At 34.0% G+C, this 23,633-nt stretch overlaps 1 protein-coding gene across 1 annotated transcript in view; it reads right to left on the bottom strand.

The window, feature by feature from the left end:
• Positions 1 to 5,188: 5,188 nt before the first annotated feature.
• Positions 5,189 to 23,633, bottom strand: part of LOC145294142 (ribonuclease P protein subunit p21-like) — a 32,464-nt gene continuing 14,019 nt past the window's right edge. Inside the window, exons 3-4 of the mRNA XM_080141247.1 lie at positions 16,306 to 16,388; positions 5,189 to 5,703 (exon numbers count right to left, since the gene is read on the bottom strand). Of these exons, the coding sequence (XP_079997373.1) occupies positions 5,546 to 5,703; positions 16,306 to 16,388 (241 nt within the window). The 3' untranslated portion in view covers positions 5,189 to 5,545. The remainder of the gene's footprint in view (positions 5,704 to 16,305; positions 16,389 to 23,633) is intronic.

Here is a 23,633-nt window from a genome sequence, read left to right as displayed (position 1 = left end):
TGCCATCATTTTGTCTGGACTGAAGAGACTTTTTTTTGTTTTGATATATTTCTCGTTGGCATCTTCGGATAGTAGACAAAGACACCCCTTCCACACCCTTGTAATCTGTTTCTTTTATTTTACTCAACCTCATCCCCTCTCTACCGTAGTTTAGTGTTTTATAATAAAATTTAACTTTGAAAGTTACCATTGCGTGTCGCGTTTCGTTATTTTCATACGCTGTTCATTCGTCTACTGTATATTTCCGGTTTTGGAAGAGTCTCCCATATTTTTATTTCAGCAAGGTGTATCGAATCCAAGGCCTATGTGTTTTAAGGTCCAGTTGTATTCCATGAATGTATTGTTATTTTTGTTTGCATTTTTTTTCTTAATACGAATTCGTAATAATGTATGTATATATATATATATATATATATATATATATACACACACACACACACACACACACACACACACTAGGGGGGGGCCCAGTCATAAAATGTTTAAATATGATATTTCAATTTGTTCAGATTTCGTATTTATTATTATAGAGTCATGATTTCAAAGTAAAAGTAAAAAAAAAAAAAAAAAAAAAAAAAAATTAGAATCAAAACTGAAAGCAAAACTGAAGCATTCAAATTGAATAACAAGCATATGAACTGATCAAAAATAAACCGATCAAAAATAAACCGATCAAAAATAAACCGATCAAAAATAAACCGATCAAAAATAAACCGATCAAAAATAAACCGATCAAAAATAAACCGATCAAAAATAAACCGATCAAAAATAAACTGATCAAAAATAAAGATGAATGTACAAAATGTATAACAATTTTTTTCATTTTGAACCCTTTTTGAGATCCTTAAAAACTATTTTAACCGGCTAAGGACCCATAAAAAAAACATCTAATCATTTAAGGCCCCTAGCGCTGCTTTGCGACTTTTAGTTTCGAAAGAGATCACATTTGAAAATATGGAGACAAACAGTGAGTTTTAGAAATTATATTTCTAGCTACATATGTGCATACATGATTGAACCATAATCTAAAACAGGTTGAAACTTCAAGCAAAAAATATTTTTGCCTGACAAAGTTTTAGCCAGTTATAGGTTTTAGTAGAAATGTCCACATGTAGTTAGATATGCTTGTATGAATAAAAATTTATACTAAATAATTGCACAAATATTGTAGTTTGTTTGAATATCGAAGGCTATGACAATGCGGTATAAGATTGAAGATACCATGTAAGCTGAAAGAAAAATAAAGCAGATAATAAATATTATAAAAATAGAAGGATTTTACATTTACCTATTGCACCATTTTCAATCAATAATATGGTGTCTAATATTATTTATATATTTCAATGATATTTCTCCTCTTCAAAAATCTAAAGTCCACTATTCTATTATTTTTTGTGGTGTCATAGCCTTCGATTTATTAACCATCATATGTGAAAAACATAGAAAACGAGATGCGTACGTGCTGAATGCAATAGTAATACATTTAAAAGCATTGCTTTGTGAAATCAAACATTCGAGAGAGATGTATCGTTTGCTGGAAAGAACAAAAAAATTGTTATTCAAATTCTCCTATTTTTGTGCTTTTCGCTCAGCACCAAAGCCAACAGAATTCATTGTTGAGATGGTTTATTTCTTGTTTACCAAGATGTCTCTGGTCCTCTACAGTTTTAGTAGATCAACCCTTCAAGGCTTTCCGTTCTTCTCTTGAAAAGCGGTTTAGTTTATTGCTAATCGCCAGAGGCAACCCTATCGGGAACTGCCAATATGGCTGTCCATGCATCTTTACAAGCCTTGCCCCTAAATCCAAATGTGTGAACATGATCCAGACTTTTAAAAACTAATACCAGAAGAAATTGTGTATCTTTGATGACAACGCTCATAAATTTCAACAATGATAAAAAAAATGTCTAAAAAAGACTAAAAAAAACTATTTGGATTTAAATGTTTAATTTTTGGGGGATAAAAAAAAGAAAAGAAAATATCTCAATTATAATTGGTTTTTATATTTTTCACTGATGCCTTTAAATGTAGCATTATCGCATTCAATATAAAAAAAAAATATCTCATAATTATATGTATAATTATAAATGTAGCATTATTACATTCAATATGTATGGAAATGTATTTATTGCAAGTAAGTAGAAATTGTCAGGCTAAATGTAGCTTACTTGTAATAAATATATTCTCATACAACTACTGAGCTCTACTCACATATTGAGCACTGTTGAAGTAAATACTGGAGATTATATATATGTATCATTATCACACCTGCAGACAAAGGTGGCGGTGTTGTAATTATGGAAACAACAGAGTACAAGAATAAAATATTTCAAGTCTTGCGAGATAAAAATACATACAAAGAAACTAATTCAGGTACAATACAAATACAAACTAATAAGTTCAACAAAATGTATAAGAAATTAATAAACAATAATAAAAACTGGTCTGCCTACATAGAGCACCACCCTATAATTCCAACCTCATAAAATTAACACACCAATATATATATATATATATATATACATATATATATATATATTCATTCAGTAACAATGCTATAAGATCTATATATATAAAAAAAATTTTAAATGTACATCATACTGAAGTTTTGTTAAGCCAAAAATTTAATTTAAATAATTAAAAAAGGTTTTTTTATTAAAAAAAAAAAAATGTTTGCATTGAGTTATCTAGTTTTCTGATTTTTATATTAGTTGCTGCTGTACTCCTCCATATTTTATACACACACACACACACATATATATATATATATATATATATAAATAAAAAGAATTTGATTTTGAAACAATTTTAAAATTGCACACAAACTATGGATACCCTGTTTGTGTGTACAATGAATTGTTCCAAATCAGATTCTTTTTACAAATAAAGTTATAAATATTTTAATGTGCACATAGAATTTATGGACATTTTTTTGTATATTCGTTTTTTTTTTTGTTTGTTTCAACGATACTTTTTGTAACTTTCATCTAACAAACACTTAAATTTTTGTTATGAACTCATGTCAACAAAAGCGATAAAAATGACTTACTGACAAGAAATCCAACACCATTCGATCAAAACATAACGTTTGCTGGAAAGAAAAAAATTGTTATTCAGATTCTTCAATGTATGCAATCTTTGTAGTTATTTTTCCTTGGTGCAAAAGCCAACAGAGTCTAATCCATTCTGATCAACTGAGGTATGCCTCTGGTCCTGTGCAGTTTGAGGAAGTCCATCTTCCCAGAAGGTGTTAGTTTATTGCTTATCAGCTGAGAGGCACCTTCCATAAAAAGCTGACGTGGCTGCCAAGACATATTTTGCAGGCGAGAGTGCTCTTCCTCTAGGGTGTTGGCTTTTCAAATCCCACTTTTCGACTCTTGTATCACATCATGATGAAACAAAGTGAGTGAGTTAGGGTTAGAGTTAGGGTTAGTTTAACATCATTTCAACGTCTAGGAGTCATTTAATACCAAGAAAAGGTTTGTTGAAAAAAGTAATAAAAATAGGGGAAAAAGCCCATTCTTGGGTGGGCATAACTACATATTATGAATGCTTGGAATCCTCCCCACATTTGAGTATGCCAGCCATGTAGCCCTGGAAAACCGAGGTGAATGGATTTACCCCCTCATTTTTCTTTTCCATAAGGAACTCAGAGGCGGGTGAGGAGCACAGCTAATGAACCTTCTAACCTTATGAATAAAAACACAACCTAGAGACTGCATATAAAATCTAAGACAGACTCCGACAATAACAAGGATAAAGCCTTCCCCTACTTCATCGTGCTGGAGGATACTTCTGACGTACCATTGACTAGAATATCGTCCTTCCTTAACCAAAGCTTCAATGACACTAGTTCTATAGGGCCAACATGTTGTTTGGCACATGCACATTTTTTTTTTTTTTTTTTTATTGGGGTTACCACTTATCAAAGCCAAGAGTCACTTGGGGATAAGGATTAGTGAGACAAATAATTGCCATCTGAAAGACGCGGAAAACTATGCGTAGTAAAATTGATGAATGATGTGAACTGCATTTGGTGATGGAGGAGGTGTCCATAAGAATTTGTGGATATTGGATTTAGAGAGGATCATGTTGCAATTAAAAGGGAAGCAGTCTTGAAGTAATGTATCCTACAGGTTGGGAGCCTTTACCTGTTGATGGAAATTCTATCCAACGCTAGTCACATGAAAGGAGAAAGTCTTTGTTGTTGTGATAGAAAGAAGAGTTTTGCTGAGATTTTCTTCCAATGAGAAATCAAAGACTGGAGTTAAGAACTTTTTATGGAAATAACGATAGATTAGAGAGAGAGAGAGACTAGCAGAATCTCTTGTGATTGTGAGGTTGTAGGGAAAGAAGAAATCACCTCATCCTCAATTGTCCTGGAATTTGAACCGAACACCACATTCAAGGCTCTTTTTTTTTTTTACTCTGGTTAACAGCTGCATATTTGTCCGACACTGCTTTTATGAACTCCTCATCTTGAAATTACAAGGAAAGTAAACTTTGACTTCAACAAGTTGAGCATGCAGGATCCCCCTATACGAGTGAAAAATTTACTTTCACCATGACTAATGTTTGTGCAAAATTTAAAAAAAAAATCCAAGGCATGGTTATTGAGAAAAGTGGAAACAAACAAACGATTTTGGTGCAATTTTACCCCTATACTGCCCATCAGGAGGAAAACTAGAATTATCCTGGAAAATTTGTTCTGGTAAAAATTTACTTTCACCATGACTAAAGTTTGTGCAAAATTTCAAAAACCCCAAAGTAAACAGAAGTGAATTATTAAGTGCAATCCCTCCTTTGTTGGGAGACCAAAAATGGTTATCAATGGAGATTCTGTAATGCATTTCTCTTCAGTTTTTATGGTTCAACATTCATACATTGAATGTGGCCAAAGTAATTCCTGTGGTCATGCATAATCAAAATTCCAAGACTTTTTGGTCATTTGTACAAAAGGATCCTTCTTAATGGTGTCCAAAGCGAAAAATTCAGCGGCAGAGAAACAAAAAAAGTTTCCTTCTCTTTCACCGTTTCTTTAACATTTTTCTTCTCAGGGATCAAACTTTTCCTGCTATTTTGCAGACTCCCTCTCAAGTCCTCACAGTTCATTAGACCAACTGTCTTCGAATACCACTCCGTACAGCATTGTCTATTCACTTGTTTAGAAGTTTTCCTTAGCCAGTCAACATTCCTGCGATTCAAGAAATAATGCTTCTGCAATGGTTTTCTAGAGGATGAATGGTCTATTTAACTGAACCAGTGTCAAAGATTTGTTCCTTAGGATAACTTTCAGCAAATCCTCCAACTTAATGCTTTCGTCACATGACAGATTTAACTAATGAAAGATCTGTCGCTGCTCAACATTGGCTGCCCTCGGCCAGTCCTCTTTGTAGTGTGTTCAGCCTCCTGGACAAATCATTGTAGAAACAAGTTTTGATGGGAAATTTCAGACGGAACCAACGCACGTGAGTGTGCAATCAGTCAACGAGAACTCAATGCGCACAGCAAACGGTTCATATATTTGTTCACATTTTAAGATGCTCTATAACTGTTCCTCTACAGTCGGCGCTTTTGACGACTGTGGAGGATTCAACCATGAAGCAGGATTATCTTGCCACAACTGATGGTCAGGACGCCATAGAAATCTCTTGACTAATCCGCAATCCAAACAGGTCACCACCGTGTGCTTCTCGCGATTTTCTGCAAGAAAACAGGAAATGAGTATTGCGTTAGATTTTATCTGAAAATGCAGATTTTGAAAATATTTCATTTTTTGTCGATAAATTAAAAAAATTTTTTGAACGTTAATTTTCTTAGAGTTGCGAGGGGGAAAAAAAAAATGTTAAATTTTAATGTTTCTAAATTTTCGAGATGAGAATTGCCAAGTTGTATTTGGATTATTCAACCTTGTTATCTTGGATGTTGTCATTACAACATTTAGGCCCATGGAATCACCAACCTTCTTTAAGTGTCAAACTTGATTTTCAATTTCGACAAAATACAAATAATGCTGGAGATTACATCAGCAGAAACATTGTGAGAATAACATTGTGACGATGACAACAGTAACACAATCCAAATCTTAATGATTATTCTTGATCATTTGAACTATTCTTTTTATTACTGAATTTTTGAGATGAGGATTTGTCATTCGTATTATTTGGATTCATCGGACTACTGTTCTCATCGAGTGTCATGTTCACGTTTCACCAGATATAAACTCACATCTTTGGGTGCATCTTGTCAAACCAGATTATTTTTATGTCAAAATTCAAAATTTAAGGACTTTTTCAAGTCTGTATGAACCCTGTTTTAATGTATACAAAGAATTAAAGATTTTTTGAAAAACATAGTAAAAAAAACAAAAAAAAAAAACAAAAAAAAAACAACCAGGTTGACCATTTTGCACATGATTTTTTGTGCAAGAAAAAAAAAAAAAAACTTGATAGAATTTTTTTTTTTTAGGATGCATTTATCTGCATACTTCAAGGACAAATTGAAGACAAGTAATTGAATTTTTGACAACAGAGAGAACATTGACGTTGAGATTTGGTGTTGGTCATTGTGGTGGTGTTTTTGAAGAGGAGTTACATTAATTTTCTTATGTGACAAAGTTTGTTGGAAATTAGAAAATTTGCTGTCATCCAATTTTTAGTCTATAACTAAAAATGCAGGGTTTAAACAAATGAAAAATCCTTTCAAATGTATCGCGTCAAATTACTGTAAATGAAAATACTTCATAATGGAAGTAGCAATACACATGAAAAAATTGAAATAGCTTGAAATATTTCAATATTGGTATGCATAGAAAGAGCTTGATGAGCTAAGAAAGAATCTTTTTAAATTTTTTAAATCTGATTAAAATTAAGGAAGTTATGGCTATTTTTGTGCCTCACACGTTTGGATATTTTTCCCTCTTTAAGACCATATGCGTTTCGTCACATTTTTTACACTACTTTTTCAGTAAAAATGTCATATCTTTGTTAAGACACAAGACTAAGAAATGAAATTTACCATATAAGTGTATTTTTGTACAAGGAATCAGAATATGCAACTGAAAATCTCCCAAAGTTTATGGTTTCCAAAAAATCTGCAGTAAATGTGCATAAATATGCAGCAATTCCTTAAAAATGCCATGTATCCATAAACAGAAAAGAAGTTGGAGAACTCAAAGTTGAATTGTAATGTGAGTGAGTGAGTGAGTGAGTGAGTGAGTGTATTTGTTTAACGGCATTTCAACCTCTAAGAGTCATTTAATGCCAAAAAAGTTTTGTTGGTATAATAGATTTTCAGTTTCTTGTAAAAATTTTTTAAGTTTCTTGAAAAATTTTATCTTTTGAAGCAAGATGTTTTAGGTTTTCTGATAAATTGTTTTAGTTGTAAGAGATTTGTTTTTCTAAACTGAATTTTACTTGTTTGCTTTATAGGAGTTTGAATACATTTGTTTCTTTTAAATAGTTTATGATTTGTTGGGGTTCCACTTCCTGGAACACTTTTCTAATGTTTGTTGTTTTAAAATATTTCTTCTGAGTGTGTTTGTGTTTTCTACATTCTGTCAGTAGATGTTTAATTGTTAGTTGTTGATTGCAGAGTGTGCAATTTGGTGTTTCCTCCGCTTTGATTAGGTAGGAATGAGTTAATTTTGTATGTCCGATTCTTATTCGGTTTAGTACAATTTCTTCTCTTCTTCCTTTAAAAATTTTTTGTTTTTCGTTTTTAATTATTGGTTGATGTTCATGCAATTTGTTTGCAGTGCATTTGTTCCATTCCTCTTGCCACATGTTTTCTATATATTCGTTGATTTTTCTTTTTAGGTCTGTGTGTGGTATTTTAATTTTTTCCATTTGGTGGTTTGTGGCTTCTTTAGCCAGTTTGTCTGCTTTTTCATTTCCTGGGATGCCGACATGACTTGGTATCCAGGCTATTATAATTTTTTTATTGTTTTTTTCGGTTATTTCATTGTATTCTTGTATAATTTCTGTGATAAAAGGATGTTTAGATTTTACTTCAAGGGCCATGATACAGGATAGGGAGTCTGTATATATTATGGCTTTTTGTTCGTTGATGTCTTTGATGTGTTTGAGAGCTATTTTGATGGCCTGCAGTTCGGCTGTATATATTGAAGCCTCGTTGGGCAGTCTTATTTGATATTGATTTTGTCCATCTGTGCATGCTGCGCTTGTTCCGTTTATAGTTTTAGACCCATCGGTGTATATTTCTATGTATTCTGCATATTTTTCTCTTAGTTCTCCAAAGTTGCTTCTGTTTGTTATATTATTTGTAATATTTTTCTTGTAAGTAGTAAGTGTTATGTCGGTTTCTGGTTTGTGTAATGTCCATGGGGGTCTGTCATTTGTTTTCTGAGTAATTATATTGTCGGGGTTTTCATTGATTTGATGTATTATTTCTTTAATTCTGTGTCCAAAGGAGGGTATACTTTTTGGTTTCCTTGAATAAGAGTTTGTACATTGTAAGTTGAAGGTAGTTTTGTATGTTGGGTTTTCGGGGTTGGTTTGTAGTTTTGTTGCGTATTGTAACGCTAGTTTTTTCCATCTTAAGTGCAGGGGTAGTTCTTGGGCTTCTACATGAAGGCTTTCCATTGGAGAAGTTCGGTAGGCTCCCAGGCTGAGTCTTAAACTTTGATTCTGTATTGTTAGTAGTTTGTTTTTGTAGGATTTGTAAGTAGAGCTGTATATGGCACAACCATAATCCAGTTTGGATCTGATATGTGAGCGATATATTTTGAGCATTGTAGCTTGATCTGCTCCCCAATCTAGTTTTGATACTATTTTTAAGATATTTATTGCTTTTAAGCATTTTTGTTTTAATTTGTTAATGTGCTCCTTGAAGTTTAGTTTGTTGTCTAAAATGATCCCTAGAAATTTGGTGTGTTGTACTACTGGTATTGGTTGTCCATCTAGTTTGAGCTGTGGGTCAAGGTGGTATTTTCGTTTCCTACAAAAGTGGATACATGTGGTTTTGCTTTTGGACATTTTAAATCCATTTTGGTTAACCCAAAGGTCTATTTTGTTAAGGCAATGTTGCATTTGTCTTTCAATAGTTGGCATATTTGGTGATGAGTAAGTTATTGAAAAGTCATCAACAAATAGTGTTTTTTCGAATCCCATGTTAACATTTTCGATTATACTGTTGATTTTAATTAGAAAAAGGGTGGCAGATAGTACGCTACCCTGTGGTACCCCTGTTTCTTGTGTGTGTTGATCTGATGTTGTATTTCCTAAGCATACTTTAAATGTTCTGTGGGATAGGAATTCTTGGATAAATTTTGCTAGGTTTCCTCTGATTCCCATATTATGAATATCTTTCAAGATTCCATATCTCCACGTGGTGTCATACGCCTTTTCGATATCAAAAAAGATTGAGACCACGTGGTGGTTTCTTATTAGACCGTTACGAATATATGTTTCTAGCCGAATAAGTTGGTCATTAGTACCTTGATTTTGTCTAAATCCACTTTGGTGTGTAGAAATGAGGTTATATTTTTCTAAATGCCACATTAGTCTTGTATTGACCATCCTTTCTGTTGTTTTGCATATACAGCTTGTTAGGGCGATAGGACGATAATTGATAGGGTTTGAGTGATCTTTTCCTGTTTTAGGAATTGGGATGATATTGGAGTCGAGCCAGTGTTTTGGAAAATTGTTAGTCCACCATATTTTGTTAATTATCTGTAAGAGAATGTTGAGAGATGTGTCTGGCATGTGTTTTAGAAATTGATAGTGGATGTCGTCTGGACCAGTAGTTGTATCTTTACTTTTATGAATTGCATTTTTTAGTTCTGTTATAGTGAAAGAGGTGTTATAGTATTCTTTGTTATTGGATGTGAAATTGAGTTTTTCTTTTTCTGCGTTGTTTTTGTATTTTTGGAATTTGGGGGAGTAGTGGTTGGATGATGAGTTTTGGCTGAATTCATTTGCGATTATGTTTGCTATTTCTTTTTTGTCTATAGTTTGTCTACCATTTGGTGTATTTATATTATTTATTGGTGTTCCAAGTTTTTTTCCAGTTATTTTTCTTATTATTTCCCATGTTTTTTTTGATGGCGTGTTGTTGTTCAATTTGGAAATATAGTTTTGCCAGGTTTCTTTTTTGCTTTTTTTTATAATATAGCGTGCTTTTGCTCGTGCTTGTAGGTATTTTTGAAGGTTGGGTTTTGTAGGATGTTGTTTGAAGTGTTTTAGCATTTTTTTCCTGTTGGTTATTGCTTGCTTACATTCTATTGTGAACCATGGCGTTGATTTTGGGTGTGGTTTGGTGGAAGATTTTGGGATTGTCTTGGTTGCTATTTCGTTTAGTGTATTGGTGAAAGCTAACATAGGATCTGGTTTGTTAACTATTTCTTGATTAATTAGATTTGTGCAAAGTTTGCTAAATTCAGTCCAGTTAGCTTTATTAATTTGCCATTTTGGTTTTGATTCTTCTGTTGTAGGTTCTTGGGTTTTGAGAAAAATTGGGAAGTGATCGCTGCCACACTGGTCGTTATGTACCTCCCATTGGAAGTCCATAAATATTGTGGGGGAGCATAGTGTTAGGTCGATAGCTGATGTCGTTCCTGTGCCTGGGTGAAGGTATGTGTGTGTTTTGTCATTAAATATAGTTACTTCGGGTGATTCCAGTAATGATTCAATGGTTTTCCCATTTTGATTAATATTCTCACTTCCCCACATTTTGTTATGGGCGTTGAAGTCCCCCATTAATATAAAAGGTATGGGGAGTTGTGTTATAAGATCTTCAATTTCGGTTTTGTTTAGTTTATGTTTAGGTGGAATGTATATTGAACAAATGGTTATTGGTCGGTGAAGTGTAACTTTAATTGCTATTGTTTGAAGGTTTGTTTGGAGTTGTAATTTTATATGTGGTATCTGTTTTTTTATTATAATTGAAGTGCCACCTGTGGGTCGATTATCTGCTTGTGATCTGTTTGTTTGATTGTAGATGTGGTATCCTTTGAAGTTGATGGTGTCCGTTTCTTTTAGAAGAGTTTCCTGTAGGCCGATTATGCTGGGGTCATATTGTGCTATTATATGTTTGATTTCTTCGTAGTTTGGTTTTATGCCTCTGCAGTTCCACTGTATGATGTTTTTATTCATTTCCATAAGTTCGTTTAATTATTAATTTTTTTTCCTTTTTTTTTTCTGTTTGGTTTTTGTTTAGGTTTTTATATCTATTATTCTATTGGTTTGTTGTGTTTTGAGTGGTTTTTGCTTTGTGTTTACTTGAACTGCTTGGTTCCTCAGTCTCCATTTTCTCTTCCTGATCAGTTCTGTTTTTGGAGCTAGATTTTTTCCTGTGACTCTCGATTTCAATCAATTCAAATTTGTTTTCATTTTCGATTAATATTGTCTCTGTTTTTTGTTTACTTTGGTTTTTGGAAAGAGGATTTGTGTTTTCCCATTCTGTTTCCATCTTTCCAGATATTGTGTTTTTATCTTCTGCTTTTGTCCTTGTACGTGATTTGGATCTTTCACGGTTTATTTGTGGTTTTTGCTGTTCGGGTTCTTTTTTGCTTTTTGGGACTTGTTTTAGGTCATTTGACTGAGTTTTCAAAGATACTGATATTTGTTTCTTGTTTTCGTTTTGGTTAGTTTTTAAAGTTTCAATTAAATTTTTGAGTTCGGAGATTAGTTTAAGTAGGTCTTGGTTTTGGGTTGTTTGGTTTGAAGTTTTTGTAATGTCTGCGTAAGTGTTTATTTTTTCTCGAGAGCTTGCTATTTTCCTTGCTTCAGGAAAGGGCACATTTTGTTTGTATTTTATTTCGGCTATTTCTTTTTCTTTTGTGTAGATTTTGCATATTTTAGAGTATGCTGGGTGTTTTTCTTGGCAATTTGGGCATTTTGTTTCGTTTGGGCATTCACTTTCAGTATGGTTAGGTTCTTTTAAGCCACATTTTCCACATACTTTCTGTCCTTTGCATGCTTCTCTGCTATGTCCATATTTATGACACTTATAACATCTCAGAGGGGCTGGTATATATTGTTCTACTTTTTCTATTGTGTATCCGATTTTTATTTCTTTGGGAATTTTTGGTGTATTGAAAGTTAGTATGTAGGTTTTTGTAGGTATGGTTTGACCATTCCTTTTTATGTTTATTCGGACGTGATCGATTACTCCCTGTTTTCTTAGGGCATTTTCTATTTCTTCTGCTGTAGCCAAGCTTAATTCATGGCTTTTTATAACACCTTTTGATGTGTTTAGTCTTTCGTGAGCATAACTTTTGCATTTATAGATATGGAATTTTTCCATCTCTAAGATGTTTTTTGCGTCTTTATAGTTGTCGACTGTGACAAGTAGATTGCCATTTTTCATTTTTTTTGCTGTTTTTGGGTTGCTGTTTTGAGACAGAATTTTTTCGATTAGGAATGGAGATAGATCGCTGATCTTTTTTCCTTCCAAGGTTTCGATTACTATGAATCTTGGATATTTTTCTTTATCAATTATTTCATAATTATATTCTTGTTCACTGTCTGAGCTGGTTACGTCAGAGTGGGTTCTTTTCGATTTTGTAGTATTTTTTTGATTTCTGGGTTTTTTGTTTGGGTTTATTATATCCATAGAAGTTTGTTTAGATTTTCATCTCTCTTGCTCCCCACCCTCCTCGGAGCCCGAAATTGGGAGATGTAAGGGGGGAAACCCATTCGCCCTTTCATCCCAGGGATACAAAAGAGATATACTCAATTGATTGAGTTTGTTCCATCATTTCCTGTTTCCTCCTTTAGTTTCTTCTTTCCCAGTTTGATAGAAACGTTCGTTAGGGAGCAGTTGTGTGGTTTTTGTCTCATCAATTGATTGGCCCTTGCCATCGCCTTCTAACACTTAACTGGTTTGTCTATGTTTGTAGTAATGAAATGTATTATCTTTGGATTAAGTTTTTTTTTTTTTTTTTAATTTTATTTAGATGTTATAATTGACATTTTCAGTGTAAGTGTTAGGGCTTGACATGACTAGCCGATTGGTTGGATCGGGCCTCTCCAACCGCCCGTCTAGCCTAGTACAAGGCCAAAGTAGAGTGTTGCTACAGGTACCTTTATTTTCCCTAGGTATCGGTTGCTCAGCCACCAGGATCCTTTTCCTAGGCATCACGGGTTGCCACCCACGGCCAACAGGTAGCCCCGTTGAGGGACTTTTACCCTCTGCAGGGGGAACAGTCGGCGTATTCTAATGCCCTGCCGACAGGGTCAACCGGGAAGTAGAGAAGGAAAAAAGGAGGGGGGAAGGGGAGGGGGCTGTTGTTTTTATTTTGTTTTTGTAGAACATGATTAAGTTTTACAAAAGAGAATAGAAAACAAAAACAGAAATCGATGTAGGTGCGTTTCGTCTCAGGAAGCCAATAGGCAGCCTGATCTGGTAGCACCAGGAATTGTAATGTGCTTTATGTACAAAAAACTTAAATCTAAACATAAGACCATTTAAAAATGAATATATTGCAATATTTCTTTGGTATTATTGTAGATTAACACCTTCTGTTTAACCCCACTCAACTCCTTCTGACCAACCCTCCAAAATGTAATTCTACCTTTTTAGGAAATTATGTATAAAATGCCATGAAAAACTTTAATGAAAGATAAACAAATTATTTTAGAATTGAATGTAAAATAATTTCCTATTACAGGTCATTCTAGCATTTTAGGGCAGTTAACTGTTTTTTTTTTCTATGGGAAAATATGCATGCTTTTTTTTTTTTTTTTTTTTAAGATGATTATGTGTAGTTTTAAGAGGGTTTCTATGCAATGAGAATATGGGGAGGGTTGCCATTCGGACTTTGAATTAATTGTAGGGCTAAGGAAAATTATGTGTGAACATACTGAAAACTTGACAGAGACAAAGCTAACAAAAACAATATTAGAGGGGGGAGCGGTTAGTTTCACAAAAATTTAATGTAAAATAATTCATCATTTCCTGGCCGTTCTAGCATTTTAGGACAGTTAACCAATTTATTTTTATGTGTATTTTTCTTTAAGGAAGGATCTATTTTTTGTTTGTTTGTTTTAGATGCTTGTATGTGGCTTACAGAGGTATTTTGTTGGGGGGGGCTTGCCACTCGAACTTAGTGTTATTGTTAGGGTTAAAGAGTGTTTTAGGAGGAGACTTGCCACACATAATTTGTATTAGAGGTGAAGTTAAGAGAGCTTTTTTTCAAAAAGAGCGTTCAAAAATTTGTTGATTTCTATTTTCGAGGTTGAAGGTGTTAATTCCATAGGCCGTTTATACTACGCTGGAGCAGGTTGTAAAAATATCTTTCGCTTAATAAGTAGAAAAAAAAATAACGAAATAAAAAGCTTCCTAATTGTAGTTTGATGTGTTTTCTAACTGCTTTTAAAATTTCAAGAATATTGATATAGATTTTGAGGGTTTGTATTACTATACACATAGATTCGAAAAAGTTGTCAAAAAAACAAATATATAACAAATAAATGTTATCAAAAGCAAGTTACTTTTCTACCTAACTGGATAATTTTTTAGTGTTTTTATTTAATGTAACATGTTTATTCAGCTTGAAAACAGTGTTTACCGATGTTTTGGAAAATTTAAAATGGCGCCCGACTCTCTTGAAACGGTAAGTTTGGGGAAAAGAGTTAAAAATAAAAAAGTAGACAAAATACTGCTAGAAACTCGCTCAATATATGTTACCGTGACATAGGCTGACATATATTCGGTGAGTTTTTAACAGTATTTTGTATAGTTTTTTTTTTATTTTTAACTCCTTTTCTCAAACTTACCGTGTCAAAGAGAGTCGGGCCGGGCGCCATTTTTAATTTTCCACGGTAAACACTGTATTTTTTTTGAGCTGAATAAACATGTTACATTGAATAAAAACACAAAAAAAATATCCAGTTTGGTAGAAAAGTAACTTATCTTGCCTTTGATAACATTTATTTGTTATATATTTGTTTTTTGACAACTTTTTCGAATCTATGTATAAACGAGATTTTGATACTTATTTTGATTTTGAAAAAAACAACATTTGTGGCTGTTCGCAGTAAAACATTGTTTTAATTCGCTGTTCAAAACTAATTTAAAGAATAAAAGTGCATGCAAGCTATATATCTACAAAAGTTTTTGTTTTTTTAACCATGTTTTTAAATTTGACGAGATTTGTGAGAAATTGCAACAGATAATGCCGAATTGGTTAGGATTGTTGTTATTATATATTCTGAAAACCGAATAGTTCTAAACTAATGTTATTCTGATAACAAAATAGCTCTAATTAAACATAAGAACATTTATATTCATATTTTCATGTTTTTCTTAATTCGTTCTTGAATAAAAATTAAAGAACGCGTGTTTGTTTACAACTGTGCTATGGCTGATTCTACAGGCTGGAGCTGCTGCTGCTGCTGCTTAAACTTCATTTGACCAAATTCGATTAAAAAGAAACAATTTTTTTTTTCGGGTAGGTCCTTTTAAATTATCAATTACCGCGGTCCTACTCAACATAAAACAATACTTTTAATTGATAAAGATAGTAAAAAGATTGATTTACTTACTACTGGGTGTCCGAAGAATTTTTTTTTCAAAATGTTCAATACTCGTCATATTAAAATCTTATTTTTAACACGACAAAAAAAGAAATGGTCAAAAATATTTCGGACACTTGACAGTATTAAGATTAACACCTCTTCTAATTGGTTCCCAAATTTCATGACGAAATTCTTCATACAATCACGGTACGGACCTTTAGAAAACAGGGGGGGTCATTACAAAACCTTACCGAAAACGCCATTTTATGACGTTCACATTTTTATCACTTTATTTGCTTAAAACTCTTAAAATATATAATGTACATTCATATTTATTAATTCATTTGAAAGTATATTCATTTCCGAACAAAACAGTAGTAATTTGAAGACTTGAAGTGCTTTGGTTTAAAAAATATGGCTATTTTAGTAGAACTACCTTGAAATCTGTGATTATCCAAAGCGTTTTTTCGTCCGTGTGTATTACTAATGGAAGCAATAATTATTAGATGAAAGCAAGTCTAAACATTGGAGCAATTTTATTAATCGCCGAAAAAATATATAAAAACACAACTTTTACCGTTTTTATAAATTTATTGCAACAGCTAACATTGAATCTCCGTAACATGATTTATTAGAAATAAAACTAGATTTTGAGGATATCAATAATAAAATTAATGATGTTGAGAAATAAAAAAGGTTGCATGTAAAGGGAAATAATTCAATTTACAGTTATCTCCCTTGTCCATCGTGTTGGCTGATTAGAGAAATTAATATTTAATTATATAGAGTACAAAAACATGTTTAAATAGAAATACAAACTTACTTTGGCATCTGACAGTAGCAGATACTCCAGGAACGAGGAGGCTGAAGCATCTCTTGCATATTGTTCTTCTTAGGTGAGGATCGCTGAAAAGATAGAAATTCAATAAAGTTTGTCACATTGACAAAAATATTGTTATACAAGTCAATAAAGAAGTGTGTGTGTGTGTGTGTGTGTGTGCATGTTGCATACACCCTGGGCAGGTTAAATTGGCTTCCTCTAAAGGAGGAAGTGTCAAAGGTAATATTAAATTCACAGGCGGTCCCCAATCGCCCATAATGTTTGGTGCATTTTTGCTCAAGAAGCTAATATCTTGAATCTGATCTGGTAGCACCAGATACCTTACAGGTTTGACCAATGTGGACCTGGGAGCAATGGTAACTAAAGGCCAACTCCATATTCCCCACAACTCCAAATGGAACCTCACCATTGGATATCTTTTCAAGTCATACCTAGAACTAATGAAGAACATAATCCTTGGGCTTTTGGTTAGGATCAAGATGTAGTATCTGTTCTGATACCATACTTCATCTTTTCTGTCCTTGGTTAGTGAAAGAGAAATCTTTTTGGACCAAGGAAATTTTAATTTTTGTTCTAATTCACAGTGACCTTTTTTTTGGGGGGGGGATCCAGATTTTACCCGCATTAAAAACTGATTTTTATTCTAACTCTGCCCTTGTAGTAAATAAAAATTTTAGAATTTTCCTTTACTACTTAGACTTTTAGCTTTCATTTTTTAATTACCCGTCAAAAACAAGGCAGTTTTTTTATTTGCTTAAATTATCCCTATTATATTTAATTAAATGAATTTAAGAATCATTTTCATAAAATCAATATTTAGGAAATTGTACGAGTTTGAAATTTATCTTATTATTCAGAGTATAAACATTACACAAACAGATTTTCCCCTTTTCCAGCTTTGTGTAAAGGTGAATTTCTCAGTTCAAAATCTCAATACAATGCAGATGTTTTGTTTTAAATAAATAAGTTTCGACAACATGACACCTTCAGGCATAGAGTTTTTCTTTTTCCTTTCTTAATGACATACAAACAGAATTTGAAACAACGTTGAGGATGCAAATATTTTTTTTATTAAAAAGTTGTCAGTTTTATCTTGAGTTTGTTTCATTTATAACTAGCAGGACCCGTTAATCAGCGTTTGCACAAAATGTAACTTTGATAATCGCTGTCATGATTCCCATGCACAAATACTATGAATGAATAACAAAATTTGGTGGTTGCAGTGTCGGTCGGCTTGTGAGCAGGGTATGGTTCAGGGTATGATATTTTTGTTGGCAAGACTGAAGTTTAGGTGGCAAAATACTCTCAAATCCTTTATCACTTAAAAGGAACTAAATTCTTGTAGTCACCTGTACATTACCATGTAAACGGTATTTCAGAAAGTGAGTTTTAAATAAACAGAAAAAAGAAACGATATAATCAGAATGTTTTCTTTAAACAATTATTTTAAATAATATATACAGAATTTTGTTTATATTATAAACGATATAAATAGAACACTTTATAATTTGAAACAATGTAAACCTTAAATTCTAATGTTAGACAACAGAATTTTTTAATAATTTTGCAGGAAATCTTGTTCGCAGATAGTTTTCAATATGAATACCAAAAAAAAAAAAAAAAAAAAAAATTGGGGGAAATTAAGCAAAAACAATTTATTTTGTTACCTATTTTTGTTTAAAAATAAAAACATTTAAAATTAGTTATAAGTGTTTAAAGTATGCACAAACATTAAATTATATATATAATATATATATATATATATATATATATATATATATATATACACACAAAACAAAATACAATTGGGATAAATTAGCCGAAAACAATTTATTTTGCTTTGTGACCTATTTGTATTATTAAAAAAAAAAAAAAAAAAAAAAAAAACATGCAAGTTTTTGTCTCAGAATTGGCTAGGGACAGCCGACCTCGTGGGGTGAGGAAAACGTTGGATGCAGTGGAAGAATGGGTATAGAAGCCGAGAGAAATGAGGTGCAATATTTTGGATGTGGCCGATTATTGGATGGAGATTTGGGTCAACTGTGTCATTCAAGTGCCTTTGTTGTTGAGTACACCTTCCTCCCCTACACCCATCATACACCATCCGCTTCCATCCACGAGACTTTCTATCTACCTCTGCAACTCCTCACCACTGTTCCTGTCTAAATTTTATTTAGTCATTTGTTTACTTTGAGACTTTACCCTTTATTTGAAATTAAAGTGTGACTTCCTCTCTTTCCTTCCCCATTCTTCACCTCACCCCACATTTTCTTTGCAAGGTAATAAAGTAAAAAATGTAAATCGCAAGTATTCGAGAAAAAAAGAGATTAAAATTTAAAAAAAAAAATAACTGCAGTAGGCAGGCACGAACGTGTAACACAAAGAGGAAAAGGAGGTTAAAAAAAAAAGGAAACGGTTTAGACAACTGGCCTATAGTGAACTTATGTTACAGGCCTTTGAAATAATGCCTTTAAAATGCATGTAATCACGAGGCGTGAATTACTTTGCAAAAATGTCAACGCATAAACTGACCACTCCTTGCAAAGAACGACCCAGTTGACGGTAACAAAAAACATGTCACTTAAGAGTAAAAGAAAGGTTCTATCTTTACATCATCAATGCTCTGATCCTCATCTGGCATCAATTGAAATGGATGGCTCTCGTCTTGGGGAAGCTTCATGTTTTGACAAGCTTCTGGGTTTGACCTTTACTCCTGATCTGAAATGGAACATGTACATCAAATCTGTTGCCAGGGACGCTGGGAAAATGGTAGGATCCTTCTACCGCTCTAGAAGATATCTCACTACTAATGCAATTCTCTATCTCTATAAAAGCCAAGTACGTCCAAGGATGGAGTACTGCTGCCACATCTTGGCAGGGGCTGCTAAAAACAGCCTATCCTGCCTTGACAGAGTACAAAATAGACTTCGTGGTTTAGTGGGGGATGCCCTTTTCTCTTCCCTGCAACCTCTCTTCCACAGAAGAGACGTTGTGAGCCTGTCTTTGTTTTACCATTATTTCCATGGCAGGTGCTCGTCTGAGCTCCAATCCCTCGTCCCCCCTCGCCAATCTTTCACGAGAAACACCCGTCTGGCTGAAACTACTGTCAATAATTTTCCCCATTCTTTATCTGTGCCTAAATCAAAATGTAGATTCCATGAGCAAAGCTTCTTTCTTAGAACTGCACGCCAGTGGAACTCTCTGCCGCTTGCCTGTTTCCCACCTGACTACAACCTGGATGTCTTCAAGTCCAACATAAACAAACTCCTGACAAACCACCCCCTTAAGTAAGACACTATCAAAACCCCCAATACTAATGATTACTACAATACTATCTCATTGATTACTGTACACGCAATTATCCCTGAGTGGCCTCCAGGCCTTGATAAGTGGTGACCCCCATGTAAAAAAAAAAAAAAAAAAAAAAAAAGGTTAGAAAAGAAAGAAATCAAACGTTTAAATCACACAAAATCCAGGTCTCAACTGTAATAATCATTTAATTGATTGTTTTAATATTTTATTTTGTGTATAAAGAATTTTAGTCAATTATACTAAAAAAGGTTTACCTAGCTTTTAGAAAAGGAAGAAATAATGGCTATCAGCATGTGACTATGTGTTGGAAAACAATATGTACAGTGTATGTAAACTAAAAAGACGTAACATGTAAAAATAAAAGCATTGTATTTGGGGTATTTATGTAAAACAATTGCCTCTTGTACAGAGGGAAGCCATGTTTGTAAATCTGTGGGGCGTTAGCTTTTGTAGGAAGATTTACATTCTGGAATAAACGAATAATCAGTTCTCAGCCAATGAAATTATGTGGTATGTGAGAATGGAGAAATCCTTATTTTTCGGAATCAGGAAATAAAAAGATTAATTATGTTATGTATGTAAGTATATGAGCCAGATAATGAGGGTGCAACCCCATATCTGTCCAAATGTAGAATACCTCCCGGTGTTGACTGGGAACGGTAGGAGTACTTTTTATTTAGAGGAAAAAATAGCAACTACTTCCACTACATATGGTTGCGACTGATGTTGCTCCTAGGATGTAATGTAGGATTTTACTATAACGAATAAATGTGTGTAAAATGGCATTGAAAAGTTACATAATAATAGTGGCTAAACACAATAAATTTGTATGTGGCATCTGTTGGGGCAAACCTAGTATACTTTGGTCCAGAGGGGAATATGTAGATTATTACGCATTATGTTAAATGTGGTAGAAGGCAGATATTTAGAGGGAAAAATAGCAACTGTACAGCAAAGGATTAAAAGAACATGACCCCCCCCCCAAAAAAAAATACGTAATGTCTTAGCTGTTGCACCCATCGCCAAACCGGAAGTGACAAATGTTTAAATTAAGGCTAGTCAATCGAAAAGAGGTGATGGCTTTCAAAAATATTGGCGAAAAAAGCGACCCCTGCCTGTAAAAAAGGCCCAGTTGAGGATGATGGAATTAATGTTTTTGGTCAATTTTTTGATATTTGTTGCCCGAAGGTCAAGCTTCAAAACAATACCAATCTCGTGAAAATCCGTTGCCTCTGTCAAAAGTTTTAGGTAGACATAATGATTGCAACGTCTTGTTAGACGAGTGCCACTCCCTCAGGTACTGAAAGTTCATTAGCCAAAAATGACTTTAGTCCTGCCGGCAAAATTCACACGCACAAGCAGACATGACACTGAAGACGGTCACTGGTGTATATACATATATATATATATACATGTACGCATGCATACAAATAACCCACATATATGCATACATACATACACATTACATATATGCATACATACATACACATTACATATATGCATACATAGACATACTTATACATAAACATACACAAGATGGTCATTGGCATACATACATACATACATATATATATATATATATAAACGCAAATATACATATCTACACATACACACATACATATTTGTAAATATACACACATATACACACATACACCACGAATACATGATGATGATTGCAACGTCTTGTCAGACGAGTGCCACTCCCTCAGGCATTTAAAATCTATGAGCCCAAATGCCTGAAGGAGTATCTATACAAAGATGATGTTACAGAGTCTTAGCTTTGTACGACAGCTAAGTCTCTCTCTCGGTTCAAAATGTTGAGATCCAGCAACAAGCAAGAGCAAGATAGCCAGCAACAAATTAAACTGCAGACCAGCTTAATGCGGGTACTGGTCTCCCGCTTTATGGTTTTTTAAATCAGAGATTTGCTTCTCCTAGAAAGGTTGCCTTCACCACGGCTTACGGGAACCCTCTCCACCTCAATACACATATACACACGCACAAATATACACGGTGCTAGTTGGTCGTTGACCCAGAAAAAGAGTTCATTCGCCCTTTGGAAGGTCTTGTTTTTAATCCTCCAGGGAAACTAGCCGCCCTCCTCACCAAACAAGTCTGGTGGGGGAACCAGTTTAGTCGCCGGTGACCCGACCATGAGGCAGGTAGTATTGGGTTACATGGTACCAGTAGCATATGACATGACCTGACACAAATATACATATCCACACATACATATCTGTAAATATACACACATACACCATGAATAACACACATACATACATATATACATACATATACCCATACATACACATATATATACATACACGTACCTACATATACATAAATATGCACTCCTACACATTTAAATACATGCTCATGCATACATACACATGCATAAATACACATACCTACAAACATATATACACATACATATACACACATATACATACACATGTACGTAAACATACATACACCTATACATAGATAAATATAATGATGGCAGATCAATTATTACATGCTTCCAGCATTTCAGACCTACACGCGTCATAACTTTTCCATAGTAATAGGACCATTTTTTTTTTTATATAGACAAATGCCTGAGGGAGTATCTATACCTGATGGTGTTTCAGAGTTTTAGCTTTGTACGACAGTTCAAAATGTTGACATCCAGCAACAAGCATGAGCAAGATAGCCAGCAACAAGTCAAACTGCAGACCAGCTTAATGCGGGTACTGGTCTCCCGCTTTATGTTTTTAACTCAGAGATTTGCTTCTCCTAGAGGGGTTGCCTTCACCACGGTTACGGGAGCCCCCTCCACCCCGCATACACATGGAAATAAACATGCGTACATACAAATGTACGCCAACATACGTATGCTTGTGCACACATATACGCATATACACACACATATACATGCAAAATACACATGAATAAATAGTCCAAAAGTCATAAATAGTAAGTGATCAGCACATAATTTTCCATACACACATACAGGAGAGATTTATATATAGATTATGCAAAAAAACTTTACATTTTTGCTGCCATTTGTTTTGTAAAGTAAAATTTTATTTACCAATTAAACTATTTAAATTTATCAGAAAAAAACTGAGTGAACTAAATGGCGCCAATGAAGAAATCTTTCACCTGTTTTTTTTTTTTTTTTTTACATGGGGATCACCACTTATCAAGGCCCGGAAGCCACTCGGAGATAAGGGTTATTTTGTGTACAATAATCAATGGGATAATACCGTAGTAATATTGAAGATTTGAGAAAGCATTTTACTTAAGGGGGAAGGAAGCATTGTTCAGGGAATCTACATTTTGATTTAGGCACAGATAAAGAGTGGGGGAAATTACTGACAGTGGTTTTAGCTAAACGGGTGTTTATCATGAAAGATTGGCGAGGGGGGACCAGAGATTGGAGCTCGGACAAGCACTTATCATGGAAATAACGATAAAATAAAGACAGGCTTGTAACGTCTCTTCTGTGGGAGAGAGGTTGCAGGGAAGAGAAGAGAGCATCCCCCAATAAGCTAGATAGAGAATTGCATCAGTAGTGAGATATCTTCAAGAGCGGTAGAAGGATCCTACCATTTTCCCAGCGGCCCGGGCAACAGACTTTATATACGTGTTCCATTTCAGATCAGGAGTAAAGGTCAAACCCAGGAGCTTGTCAAAAAGCCTCCCCAAGATGAGAGTCATCCATTTCAATTGATGCTAGATGAGGAACAGAGCGTTGATGATGTAAAGTTAGGAGCTTGGTTTTAGATGCATTAAAAGTAACCAGCCATCTCTTCCCCCACTGAACGACGCGCTCAAGATCAGAGGAGAGGGAATCAGAGAGAGCTTTGTCATTTACGGCCTTTGATGTGTTGCCGTAGATGGTCGTGTCATCAGCATAGATGTCAATGAATGAATTAGGTATGTGTTTTGGGAGATCATTGATGTAGATCAGGAAGAGAGTTGGGCTCAGGATGGACCCCTTGGGGAATCCAGCA

This window comes from Euprymna scolopes, chromosome 15, assembly GCF_053919585.1.
Source record: "Euprymna scolopes isolate OS-2025 chromosome 15, ASM5391958v1, whole genome shotgun sequence".
NCBI lineage: Eukaryota > Metazoa > Mollusca > Cephalopoda > Sepiida > Sepiolidae > Euprymna > Euprymna scolopes.
This window is presented reverse-complemented; position numbering and strand designations above follow the sequence as displayed.